The sequence below is a fragment of the Branchiostoma belcheri genome, unplaced genomic scaffold, assembly GCF_001625305.1.
Source record: "Branchiostoma belcheri isolate BF01 breed outbred unplaced genomic scaffold, Haploidv18h27 scaffold139, whole genome shotgun sequence".
NCBI lineage: Eukaryota > Metazoa > Chordata > Leptocardii > Amphioxiformes > Branchiostomatidae > Branchiostoma > Branchiostoma belcheri.
In genome coordinates, this window is record NW_017802813.1 from 457,479 (window position 1) to 471,556 (window position 14,078).

The 14,078-nt window shown below is 39.3% G+C and overlaps 1 protein-coding gene across 4 annotated transcripts in view; it reads left to right on the forward strand.

Annotated features, from left to right (window-relative positions):
- The window catches only part of LOC109464467 (FERM, RhoGEF and pleckstrin domain-containing protein 2-like), a 34,487-nt gene that overhangs the window by 10,142 nt on the left and 10,267 nt on the right, over positions 1-14,078 (forward strand). For 3 of the 4 annotated variants that reach the window (XM_019761456.1, XM_019761458.1, XM_019761457.1), the window contains exons 3-12: positions 73-177; positions 877-919; positions 1,158-1,236; positions 2,165-2,262; positions 2,607-2,730; positions 4,077-4,224; positions 4,813-4,908; positions 5,678-5,841; positions 6,545-6,619; positions 7,065-7,486. In XM_019761456.1, the coding sequence (XP_019617015.1) occupies positions 73-177; positions 877-919; positions 1,158-1,236; positions 2,165-2,262; positions 2,607-2,730; positions 4,077-4,224; positions 4,813-4,908; positions 5,678-5,841; positions 6,545-6,619; positions 7,065-7,486 (1,354 nt within the window). The remainder of the gene's footprint in view (positions 1-72; positions 178-876; positions 920-1,157; positions 1,237-2,164; positions 2,263-2,606; positions 2,731-4,076; positions 4,225-4,812; positions 4,909-5,677; positions 5,842-6,544; positions 6,620-7,064; positions 7,487-14,078) is intronic. The other variant, XM_019761460.1, reaches the window with a different exon arrangement.

The following is a 14,078-nucleotide window of genomic DNA, read 5'->3' on the forward strand; positions in this document are numbered from 1 at the left end:
GTATTTTGTTTCTAGCCCTAGCACTGTTAGAATACGTGGCACTAAGGCTAATGTGTGCATTTTGTGTTCCAGACTAAGGCATGTGGCCAGGAGCTCTTCAATGCGGTGAAGGACCATCTGCAGTTGGGAGAATCTGACTACTTTGGGCTGGAGTACAATGACCCTGCTGGAAACACTGTAAGTCAGCACACCAAACAATGGACAGGTCCTGTGGCCCTTTTCAAAAGCTTTGTCAAAATGTTTGAATACAAAATTTTCCTGTCCAGATGTGCCAATACCTATTTACGCACATGCAAATATTTTTGACAACTTAACAGTTCATTTTGGTAAAATATTTGACTGGAGGATTTTAAGTGAAAATGATTTTACACATATGATATTATGAATACAAACATTTTCCTGTTCAGATGTGCCAATATCTATTTACCTACATACAGATATTCTTGACGATTTAGCAGTGGTTAGATAGTTGACTACTTGACTGGAGGATTTTAAGTGAAAATGGTTTTACACATATGATATGGCTGATACAATTGTCTTTGCTGTAAAGCTATGAGAACAGGCATAAGGCTCATAATATCATGCATTACCAGGTGGTATTGCAGATGTCACCATATTGCCAGTCATTGTTGATCAGTCAAGTACAAAATTACAGATTGATAGTGATCAGTGAGCTGAACATGTGCTGTAATTCAGTGTATTAAACAGCTTTGTGTAAGCTATCACTGAAACAAAAGTTGTACACATCAATGGTAGGAAAATACAGTTAGCACAGTAGATAGGTTTTACCAACCTTATTGTAGTTGAACTTAATGTAGTGGAAATTCAAAATAAGAGAACATCTGGTTTGACAAATGTTCTTTTCTTATTTTACAGACTTGGTTGGATCCCATGAAAATGATCCTGAAACAAGTAAAAGGTCAGTTGTATTCTTCTTGTCTTTACCAGTTTGAATTTCTGTTCTAATACTAGGAAGAAGATAAAACATTTCATGTTTTTGCAGCACAATTGTAGTAATTAAAACATCCATTGATCAACTGGTACACCCAAGAATGGGGCCGAGCAGAAATAAAGAAGAATTGAAGATGTATTCATACAATGAATTCATTGTTTTTCGGAGACTTGTTTTGATTCGAGCAATTCATTGTCCTTTTCAGATCCCAAGAAAGTCATGTTCCGCTTCTGTGTGAAGTTCTTCAGCCCCGACCCTGGGCAGCTGCATGATGAGTTCACCAGGTAAGTTGGGTTTGTTGGGATAGGGGGTCATGACTCACCAGGTCAAAAGTGTTACACAGTGTCCTACAAACTGAGACAAGGCAATCAGAGATGGCAGACTTCACTCCCTCATACTTTGTGATACTTGTCAATCGTTGGCGTCTCGCAATTCAGCCCCTGGCTGCAAAGAGAGAGTAGTCAGCCTACCCAACGAAGTATAAACACAGACAATAGCAACACTTTGGATGTATGGCCACACTTCATTGTTTGTATCATATACTCTTCATTGTTCTAGCTTTCTCAAGCTGGTGTGTTACGCCAAAGGGCGGTATATCCAGCTATACAGATACAGATACATTGACAGACAAGCCAAAACACTCCCTCACTGGGAGGTAAGGTCATTACCATAGTGTTGTAGTCATTGGTTATGTAGGGCTCTGCATAAAACATCAGTTCCCTTCATCACTCCCTCACACAAGCATGGGTCAATAACCTTACTCAGGGGAGTGTTGCACTTGATGAGCCTCTATTGAAGACACTGTCTGCTGAGTGACATAAAACAACAATAGATTCCACAATTGGATCAAAGGTCGAGCTGGGGTCAAGTATTGACTAAGTCCCAAGATAGTTGACCCAAATACTGGATGCAGATCTATGTGAATGGATTAAAGCATGACAAATACAGAGCATTTAATAATACTAATAGAAATATTTGAAGTGAATGGATCATTTTGTTACTCGTCAGAGAAAAGCCATTATTGGTGACTTTGTTGTGCTGACAAATTCTTAGAGCAAAATATCCAGGTGAACTTTACATTTAGATGGAGTTTGTCTTCTTCACAATTGGTACTTGTCTACATACAATATTGCTCATTTTGGATATTAGAGTAATTAGACAATTCAAATTGTTGTTTTAACTGTTTTTTTTTTGGAACTGTTTTTTCTGTAGGTACCTGTTTGCTTTACAAGTGCGGAGAGACCTGGCCACCGGTCGGCTGCCCAGTTCTGATAACACAGCCGCACTCATGGCATCTTACATTGTGCAAGGTGGGCAAGCTTTCTGTTCAAGTTCCAGGGTGTCCCTGATAGAGATTTTATTTTGTTTGTTATAGCAAGCTCATACCGTCCCTGAAGTATTATTTTCCTTTACAAATCAGTAAAGACCCCCACCTTGCTTACATTTTGATGTCTATCAGACACCTTCCTGAGAGCTTCTGACTGGAGTTCTGCTTCTCACCAGTGTAGCCAGTGTAGGTGGCACTTTTGTGGCAAGAACAAAAAAAACTATTTTCAGTAGACAGGCCAATGTTGTCTGTCAAAAGGAGTTGCCATATGCTTTACCTCAATAGAGGACAACTTTTTTAAATGTATGTCTTTTGCTTATTCTTCAGCCGAGGTGGGTGACTTCGCGGCTGAGGAACATCCAGAGAGTTCCTACATCACAGAGTTCAAGTTTGTGCCAAACCAGACACCACAGATGGAGAACAAGATCATGGAGTTCCACCAGAAACTTGCGTGAGTTCCGCCATTGTTCATTAATACGTCCAGCTTTAGGCCACACCAAGTAACTTTTATGGATGATGTCCTCTAGAGACCCTAAATCTAATGTGAGCGCGAAAAAAAAATGAGGGGCCGAAAAAAACAAGATGCCTGGATTTGAAATACACTAAGAGACGACAAATATCAAAACACAAATTGAATGAGATAAGACAGTGTAACAACCAAGTCTTTTATTCGTCATGAAACAGCAATAAACCAATGGAATAGCAGTTGTCGTCCTGCCCTGTTTCTTTCCTTTCATGACATCTTCCAATCATGTGATTAGCGGCATTGTCATGACTTTCTGGTCATAGTTACAGGAAGCGGAATTTCTTTTTTTCTGGTAACAGGCCAAAATCAATGTGCGTGTGAACGTCATTCATAAAAATTACCTGGTGTGGCCTTGAAGTATTGTACCCGTCCCATGGTATTGGAGTCTCCATACAGTATCTGGGCTTGCCAAAGTGCAGTCTAATTACGTTATACAAAATGAAGATTTCATTAGTGATAGACACCGGATGCTGTCTGGAGCAGTTCATTGATGAATGACAGTAGATTCTGTCTGAAACATCTATGATATGTTAGAGACTAGTAAATTCAGTGGTTTGTGTGATTAGTTTTGTATCATGTATGATGTACCTGGCTGTGTAACCTATATCTAAATTAAATATGCAGTCTAATTTGACAAAACTTCCAACACCAAAATAGGACTTTTCAACTAGACAACTCCATTCTTTGCCAAGGAATGAGTTCAGACTGGAGTTGTAGAGTGAAAAATTTGTGTTAAGTCCAATTTTTTGTTTTGCAAATTACATGATGACTTCTACCAACACAGATGAACGTTCAAGATAAGAGAATTATTTAATAGGTTCATGTTATGAGCCTTTAAAGGCATCCAGTGTAGTTTTTAGGGCTTGGAAATCTGATTTTTCAAAGTCAATTTTCTAGTCATTTATCTAGATACTGAGTTGAAACCACGCTATCCCAATATATATTGACCCTCATTGAGCAAAAATACCCAAAATTCTGACGGAAAATGGTTACTGGAAGGGCCCTTGGCTGATTTTTAGGGTACCGCCCATAAATAAAGGACTCATCTTGGGGCTTGTTTCTCCAGTTTTAAGTACCCAAAGTATGAAATAATGATTAAAATTTGCTAATGTGAAGTAGTATGTGTCAATATCATAAAGATTTCTTTATTCAGAATATTTCCAGTTTTGCTGCTCTTAAATCGCATGGATGCCTTTAAAAATGGTCTGCCCAGTGGTGTTAGATTTGAAGCTCTTAAATAAATGGTGTTCTCCTGTTGTTTGCGCCAACAGTGGTCAGACTCCGGCCGATGCGGACAGAAATTTCCTGGACATCGCGCGCCGCCTGGAGATGTACGGGATCAGATTACACCCGGCACACGACCACGACGGGGTTAAAATCAACCTGGCCGTCGCCAACATGGGCGTCTTGATCTTCCAGGTGAGATAGTAACTTCAATCCATCTGTGTCTGCTCTTATTGACTGTATTGTAGTGTGGAAAAGTCAGCTTAATTGTATTTTGTACAGTGTGTAAGGCCTAGGAAAAAATTTTGTGTTTTCTGTTTTCCGACCGACCCTATACTTTTTTTGGGGGTGGACAAATGACATAGATAAAATTTTTTGAGCTCATCAACCTTTTCTAGCTCTATGATCTGACAACTGAGTGATGAAACGAGGTACAATCTGTTTTCCAACATGGACGTTGAAAAAAAGTGCTCTCATGCAAGTTTTCCTTTGTTAAACTGTATTGTATAAGCAAGGAGCAAGGGCCCAAGAAGAAGATAAGCAAGGAGCCCCTTGAGTTGGATCACCTAGAAATTGCCAGTCTAAAGAAAAAGAAGAAAAAAAGAAGAAGAAAAAAACCAACACTAATTTTTTAGGACTGAAACAGGAAACACAACATCTTTTACTAGGCCTTATTGATTGTATTGTAGTATGGAAAAGTCAGCTTAATTATGTTTTGTACAGTGTGTAAGGGTGTGACTAGTCGGTCAATTATTCATGTGCCTTTTTTCTACTTTTCCTCAGGGTCACACAAAGATCAATACCTTCTCCTGGGCCAAGATTAGGAAACTCAGTTTCAAGAGAAAACGTTTCCTGATCAAACTGCATCCTGAAGCCTATGTAAGTTTTAGAAGCAGTGACTTATTTACCATGTTACTACAACAGACAACAGTGTCTCCAGACCAGATACAGTCTAGTGCTACAATTAGTTCTTTAGTTTAAGTTACAGATCATTCCTTGCCTGGACAATCAGTTTTAGTTCACAAAATGTAAGGATTGAAGAATTAGAATATAGACATTTCATGCCGTGAGAAAGCATACCTAAATCTACTTGTAACTATGGAATCCTATTTGCCTAACTCATTTGTAAAGGCTGGCATTACTTGATTGGTACCTGATACCAGCCCAGAAAAGAACAAGAAACAGTCATGTCTTCAAATATCAGAGTTATCAACCAAGAATTGAGTTGTTCAAAAACTTGTGCATGTATTTTCCAAGAAGTACATGTATTGTAGAATGGAAATTCTTGTCATCAAGAACAGTTGGGGCATCATCACTAGAAAGCTTTAAACAACTCCTGCAATTAAATGTGCAAAGATTGAGTGGAACAAGTCGTTCGGTATAATATAGGTAGCTACCGCCGCGCCGTGTGCCTGCGAAGCTGCTGTGTTACGCCGAAGGGCGATTATACAAACTGTACCAATACAGATATGGATACAGATTTTGTATGATTGTGACACACAGTGATTTGATATTCAACTCGTTTCTCAACTTGCTGCTGTGTTACACCGAAGGGCAATTGTACAAACTATACCGATACAGATATGGATACAGATTTTGTATGATTGTGACACACAGTGATTTGATATTCTCAACTTGTGTTTCGCAGGGATTGTACAATGCGACAGTGGAGTTTGTAATGAGTTCGAGGGATGCCTGTAAGAGTTTCTGGAAGTTGTGTATCGAGTACCACGCTTTCTTCCGCCTGGAGGTCCGGCCAAAGCCAGTGCCAAAATCTATCCTTTTCAGCAGAGGGTCTTCCTTCAGGTTCAGGTCAGTCAGAGCTTTTTAAAGTTTTTTCCCTTCCTTAGGCCATGTTGATTCGATTATATGGATGACATGTGCGCGCATGAATTTTCGTCGGTTTCACCCAAAAAAGTTTTCAACCATACTGTAAATCGGCTGCAAAATGAGCAAATATATGCCATAAATAGCAAAACAATTATTGGAAACTTATAGTTATACTATTGTTGTAAAATGTCAAAATCAGCTCCAAAGGAAAAGAAAATTAGAGTCTACTCTGTGTGTTTAGTTATTTATTCAACCTCTCACATAGATTCCATAATGAAGGCACCTTTTTTATTTTCACGCTCGCATCAGTTTTGGGGGTCCGAGGAGGATGTCATCCATGTAATCAAATCAACATGGCCTGATCTTTTGTCAGAATCTTTATTGGTGACCAGCCCTGCATAGGGACCACCTGGCAATTGTGGCAACTTTGCTATTTTTCTTTGAACCAAGCATTAATAATTCTGTCTGTAGTATTACAAATGACCAGGCCTGTCTACAAGTCCCAAGTGGTCACTTTAGACAGGTTTGACTGTAATTGAAGTAACAAAGCAAAATAGCTCATGTTATGTTGAATTGAAGTACTTAACATCCAAATGGTACAATGTTCTCCAGCACATCAGAGAAATTTTCCTGTTTGTGATTCATATTACAATGTAAATTTAAAAGTCTTTTCTGCATGTTTCAGTGGTCGGACACAAAAGCAGTTGATTGAAGAGATGAGAGAGGGAGGCTCCCCCAGCAAGAACCCCAAGTTTCAAAGGTATGTTCCCTCATGTTCTGGTAACATCATTGTCTGCAATTCATGGCAACATTTCTCAAAGATTGCCCACTACATAGAATTACTTTAGTCATTCAACAATGCAATAATTTTGGACATACATGTACGGTGACATTCGGACCATTGTAACTTAATTTACAATGTAAGCAAAACCAGCACATTGTTTTATCACTCAAGCAAAAAATGTCTGTGACTGTGTATACATGTAGGTCTTTCAGTTGATATAAAGGCACCAACTTAGATGGTGCTATGTTACAATTTTGATGGGCAGTGTACATGTGACATGTGTGTGCATTGCACTTCATCCTATGCATTGTGCTTCACAATCACCTAGAGAGAGAGTGGATGTAAGATGTGTTTGTTTGTTTGTTTTATTGGGATCTGCATTAGTGTACTGATTAACAATTTTTTCTATGTGCTCCTCCAGGTCCCACAGACTGCGAGCTTCAACCCAGAGCCTTCAGATCATGCCCACACACGAGCCTGTCTCCCGGCTGGACACCAACAACATGCGGGCCAACAGCTTCAGCCACTACGAGACCCAGGACCCCCGCATCCTGCCCTACACCAAGCCTCGGCCGCCGGACACCACGGTGGTCCAGACCACCACGCCGCTGGGCAAATCAGGTGACCTTGACCGTGACGAGCACGTGGCCATGCATGACCTTGTTGGGGAGATGTCGGGCGAGCATGAGGCCATGCAGGGGCTGGTGCAGCAGATGACCAGCGAGCATGACCAGATGCAGCACCTTGTGAAGAAAATCACGGCCTTGCATGCCGATTCAGACGAGGTGATAGACGAGAGAGACGGCGGGGAGAAAGAGGAGGCGGGGACGCCCGGCTCTGAAGGCAATGACGCTGTTCCTTCTGCAAGTAGTGACACGGGGATAGGGAATGATAGTCCGAGTAGTGCGGGGGCCATCAGTACAGATGAGCCTCTCGACTTACCCACAAATGTGCTCTTAGAGGGACTAAAACAGGCAGACACTGCTGATACAAATGACAATTGTGTTCAGGAATTCCAGGGAAAGAGTACAGCCTTGTCGAACGAAAATCCAAGCAATTTGCAAAATCTTTCAGAACCTAAAGCAACAAGTAACATGGTTGATAACAATTACCAAAAATCTGCCGGCAATGCATTGAATAGTGCCCCCATGACTTCTAACAATAACCCTGTGATTGTGAACGGTTCCCAGGCTGAAATTCTGACGTTTGCTAACACTCATGCGTCGTTTGGCAGTGGCCTTGTGCATGACGATAGCGCATGCCACATTCCTTATCAGTCCCCCTGTGAGCTCCACATTACAGAAGGCGAGGTAAGGCCCTACAGCGGCCCCCACAACATTCCTCTACACATAACAGAAGACTCCAGTTCGTCTTCTGACAGTTGTTCAGAGCCACCTTCGGCCCCAAACAGCCCCGCTCTACACATACAGAAGTCACAAAACCTGCCCTGTAGAAATGGGAAGCATAAAACTATTGTCGTCCAAGCAGACGTAAACTCCACCTCTGATACACACATGAGGGAGTTAGGCCTTGGGCCTATCGAATTGGTCCACACTGAAGAGCCCTTGCGAGATCGCTCAGACTATTTAGCCATTGGTTCAGTGGAAAGCATACCGACTGGGCCGCCAATGGCAGAATCGCCTTCCTCAGAAATTCCTCCTATGCAGCAAAAAACGAACCCTTCTTTGTCCAGTGACAACATTCCTCCCACAGAAAAGTCAGCTCGGTCGGCCCATTCAGTGGGAGCTGCGCCCCGCTTTTCGGGGGCAGTTGTTTTCGGAAACCCCTATGCACTTGGCTTCGGCCGCCAAGAAAGCGAACTTTCGGATGACGTTTTTCACCCAAGCCTCGCAAGAAATGACAGCGATGGCTCCCTTAACCTTAGTGACGATAACAGTGCAATAAGTAGCAATAGCGGGTAGCAGTAATATTTTCAGCAAAATTCACATGTCAAAATCAGCATGTCAAAAAATTTTTTTACAGTTGCACCTAATGAGAAATTTTGTTTCTGTTCTTTCTCTTTAACTTTCTTGAAGTTTAATTCAAGATATGTTTTTCATTTCCAGCATGGCTTGTTAAGTTTGTTCCAGGACTTGCGTGACTTGCTTGGTTCCCTTTTCTTTGTCTTGCAGCTAGCATGCTTAGTTCTCTCTGAGTTGTATTCTCTCTGCTTCTTTGTGAGGAGGTTGGCACCTTTTGGGTTGCAGTGCGGTTCTTCCTTTGTCTCCCCAATATTTTGTGTTGGGTTATGGCCTGATGAGGTTTTCCATTGGGTACGCCATACTGGATAACAAAATTAGCCTGCACCGTTGAAATACTTTTGTGTTGTTGGTGCTGTGGAATAGAGGTACCACATCCCAGTTGAGGTACATAAATGGTTAGAGGTCTTTAGTGACATTACATGGTGGTGGTTGATAAGATAATGATTTCAGTTGCAAAGTTACATGACATGTTCACATAGTTTATAAGTTTTGGTGGTTGCAATTTGTTCTGAGGCCAGGTTAGTCAGGAATTACTGAAACTTTCTCTGAGAGGAAAATTTTGATCACGTAAAAGTATAATTATTGGTTGGATCTAGCATTGTTAGGAATTGTTGTCAATATGTAGTCACTATAGTATTGCCATGGGCCAGAGTTCTTGCCAATGCAAAAATATTAGACCAATTCCCTTAGTGATTTACATTACATATAAAATGTCCAAATTGGAGATAAAACATTAAGTCAGTGGCAGAATTTGGAGCTCAACATTATGCAGCATACTAAAGATTGATAAATATTAATAAAAGAAGTTGCCAGTACAGTTTAAAATAGTACTAAAAGTGATTTCCATGACCTAACAAAGTTTACTTTTTATTTTTATTTTTTTTTGTTGCAGTGTTACCTTAAAATATAGGAAACATAGTGCTATATCTACATGTAAATAGCTACTGTAAATGCTTTTTACAAGAAAGCATGTCCAGACATGCATGTATGAATAACCTACATTATAAAGAGACTTAAGCTCAGTATAGAAACCTCAGAAGTTGTGAAGGACTGTAGGACTAGATAACTGTGCCCCAAACGTATCTGAGAGAAGGCACTTCTTTATATACACCCATAGCAATTGGTGAATCTTGCCATCTTTGACAGCTCTGATAGTCTTTTTATATGAAGAAATATAGGAGCATACATGTAGCCAGAATTTAGAGTTTCTAATATCTAGCAAGATATTTATCATACATATGAATATTATCTACCTTGGACTCAATTGAACTAGACCAGATTTACCTATCTACTGTCAGAGTCAAACAAGTATCTCCTACTTTTTAAACTATGGAAAATGTTGTACATATTCTCTCTTCCCTTAGACAGGACCGTCTAGAATCATGGAATATTGGAGCAAAATTCTTTCATTTTACTATCCACTGTAGCCTACAGTACATGTATTTTTTTGGGCAGTGAACAATCTTAAGTGAGCTTGAACTTCTACATGCAAAAACTGATTCTCTGGTGGGTAGCGCAAAACTGGCTCTTGCTGTCCACTTATATAACAATTTTGTCTTGAAAATAGTTCTGTGGTACAGTTGAGGACTTGCCATTTTGCTAAAGCCATCTATTTCTTTGAAAGGAGGGAGTAGTCCTTTACTTGGATATTATCAAATCTTGCCAACAGCACAAGGATTTTGAATAAATATCTGTAAACTGGTCCTTCAGAAAAGCTGATCACAATTAATACATTGCCCCAAAAAATGCATTAGAGGGTTGTATAGACACTTTGTTTTCAACATCTGAAGATTATTCATAGCTTTGTTTTCACGTAAAGAAAAGAGACGTCCCTAAAGAAATGTTGCTTCTGAAGAGTGCACAAAAGAAACTAAAACTTAAAAGGATTTTTTTAATTCCAAATAGAATTTCAAATGATGATGGTATGTACTTCAGTGTTGGTTGGGATTTGATTGAGAATATAAGCCATAGGGATTTGATTTGAAATACGTAAAATTTGAGAGTACGTAAATAGCAGTTAATATCTATTCATTAATCTAAATGTCATTACAGTTACTGAACATATGAATATTTTTCATCTTATCCAAGAATATTTTTAGTCAGACCTATTTGTAGTTTGAATCGTTAACATATGACATTGGTGCTTCCAAGCACCTCATAAATAGGTACTTCTAACTGAAGTAACTCTATTAAATCTATTAACATGAATATCTTTTATTTACCTTACCTTACATTGATTGAAATTGTTAAGTTGCCATCATATCTAGAAAATACTGCAAAAGTACCTTAAATTGTTCTATCTTAAAGTTTAACAGTAAAGAGATTAAACGTTACTTGATGCTATGCCTCTCCAAAGGCACCCAGTAACCAGACTTTCCTGTTGCACAGCTTTCATCTGTTCCATGCTAAGGTAGCCTTTGAGGCTAAATTTTTAGTTCATGTAGTTTCAGGGCTTCGTGTCGCAGCAGAAGGTTAACTCTGGTAGGACATTTGATTTTAGCCAAATTCTTTAGGCTAAAAAACTAAAAAGTTCATCATATTACTCCAGACATGAGGTTTCACAGTTATTTTTGATGCCATTTTTCGCTGTTGTTTTTTTAAATAATCTGAACCATTTGATACCTTTTTTTGCTTTTTTGCTGTGCCATTGGAACTGAAGCCACAAAATACTATGTTACAAGTGTCCAACAAAGTAAAATGGACCAGACATGAGCCACCTTTTATGAACTTACTATCACAGTTTCAGCTAAATGTATTTTGGACAGGGTAGTTGCATCATGATCACCTCACATTGTCATTTGTGTGGAGCAGTCTCTCTCTGCATATACATGTCTCCTGTGGGTTTAGGTCTGCCCCCAAATCATTGTACAGTGTTAGTCTTTATACCACTTGATGTGTCTTCACTGACATCTACTAACTAACTCTTGAAGTTTATTTTTGAATGCAAAATCAACAACTGGATTAATGCAGGTAACTTTTTCCTGTTTGTTTGACCACAAACACTAGTTGAACTGTAAAGAAGCAAAAGAACCAGAGAGATTCTGGCATTCGGAAACGTTGTAATATCTTATGATGTAGCATTTTATAAGATACAAGAAATGTTAAAAGTATAGCTTCTACAGTTTTTGTATAAATTTAATGAGGCGGCAGCCAAGCCCTGATTTGGTCCTGTCCATATAGGAGACCTACACTATGTAGCAATGTCATTAAACATCTGAGTTGGCAACATTATGCGCAATGTGATGCCACTTCCAAAATTGGTAAATTTCACTGATGTTTGAGTAGGACTCAAGTTGGGCTTTTTTTATAATTTCAGTATTTCTCTTTAGTGTACATGTCGGATGACCATAGTCACATGTCCAGTATCCATTGCAAATTGTCCATAGCTACATGTCAATTGTGTCCATCTGGTATCCATGGTTACATATCTGGTATCCATGGTTACATGTCTTGTGTCCATGGTTACCTGTCTGGTATCCATGGTTACATGTCTAGTGTCCATGGTTACCTGTCTGGTATCCATGGTTACATGTCTGGTGTCCATGGTTACATGTCTGAGATCCATGGTTACCTGTCTAGTATCCGTGGTTACCTGTTTGGTATCCATGGTTACATGCTTGGTGTCCATGGTTACATGTCTGTTGCCCATGGTTACCTGTGTCCATGGTTACCTATATCCGAAGTGACATGTCTGTTGCCATGGTTACCTGTGTCCATGGTGACATGTCTGGTGTTCATGGTTACATGCCAAGTGTATGACTCCTGTGACAGGACCAAACTAGGCTGATTTTTCTCTACATGTTGCTATTTCCATGTTGTGCGTTATATTTTTTTGCTACCAGCTTACATGAAAAGCAAAATTTCATTGCTGTTAAAGTGTTTTCCTTAAGACCAACTTATTGGCATTGCACCAATCTTGGTCATGTTGTATTTCCATATTCACTGAGGAACTTATTATGTCTCGACCAAAAATGTAATATAAACTAAGACAAACCATAATGCTTACTGACATCACAATGTATCAGTACGTAATAGATTAAATGTATTGGGAGCCCGGAAAAGGAACCATGACCTTATTGATTTTATCTAGAACTAACTTACAAGAAGTCGACAAATCTGTTTTCACGAAGGTTACCAAAGTTCACCCACAAAGTTGATTTTCTTCACATTTGGCAGATTGCCTTTGGGGCAGAGCTGATAAAATAGTATTCAAGCTGCAATTTGTGTACATACTATATTGTAAGTGATGGACAGTAGGTCTTTTCCTTGTACCATTTAGTCTGTATATTTTTCATGATGTCTCTAGGCAGGTTGATATCTAGTATACATCTGACAGTATTTTCCGTGCATGACGAGTTACTAGTATTGCAGAGTCATATATCAGTTCTGTAGGAAGTCCATCTGTGGTACTGTCTAAAGTAGGTACTTGTAAGTCCAAGTAAGCCCTTTTTCTCAGAAGGTCCAAGTACGTAACTCACCTCTGCACAACTGTCTTCCACTGTCAAGTTGACGGAGCTTGGTGGAGAAATAAAGTCCTTCCATGTGAGACTAAGTGTGTTGTGGTTGTTTGTGGTGTCTGTATCTTGTTACCACGCTGCATGATGGACTTTCCTGGGGTCCTCTCTCTCTCTCTCGATTTCCGTTACCATACGTGTAACTAACTGCCATTCTTTGGCCCAATTGTTTGTATTTAACACAATGTCTTTCTACATCTCATACTTTGCTTCTTTCTTCTATTAGCCAGGGACATGATATGTAATTTAGAAATAGGTTAGCTTGAAGCTTTTAAAATTGTTCATGGGAAAAATGCTTTTATGTATTCATGGTTGTTATAAAGACTCGAGGCTTGAATCTTTTTCTGAGATCAATAGAAAAAAATACAAACTGTTTTTCTTCGATGAGACGAGAGGACCAAGAGTATTCCGATGGTAGCCAGATGGTATTGCCCTTCATTACATAAATGTTGAACTCAAGACTAAAGTGCCTCAATCAATCATTATCACAAATGTGGCAGAAGCTTTATTAAAAATAACAAAAATTGTACAGCCATTTTCATAGCCAATTGCAATTCTAGCAATCTTGACGCAATTTACTAAAAATTAAACGTAGCAGCAAAGGTACAAAATATCTTCATCAAGAAGTGTCAAGTACATTTTCCCAAACCGTAATGAAAGATGTCGTTTTAATGAAGCTACCTTTATTATTCTACCCCTTAGGTTATTGACCCTAAAGGTTGTACATCTACGGGTGATATCTTAAATCTGCTGAATGGATAGTAGTCATTTTCCTGTCTACAAGAATTACTGAATAGAAAATCTTAACACAATAAAACGTCCCATCAAAGATACAAAAAAATCATACATTAGATTCGTGCAAAGAACAGAGCACCAGAATGACACGAGTTCAACAACTTGTTTCCGTAGATTTCATGCAATGATTACAAGAAGTTTTAC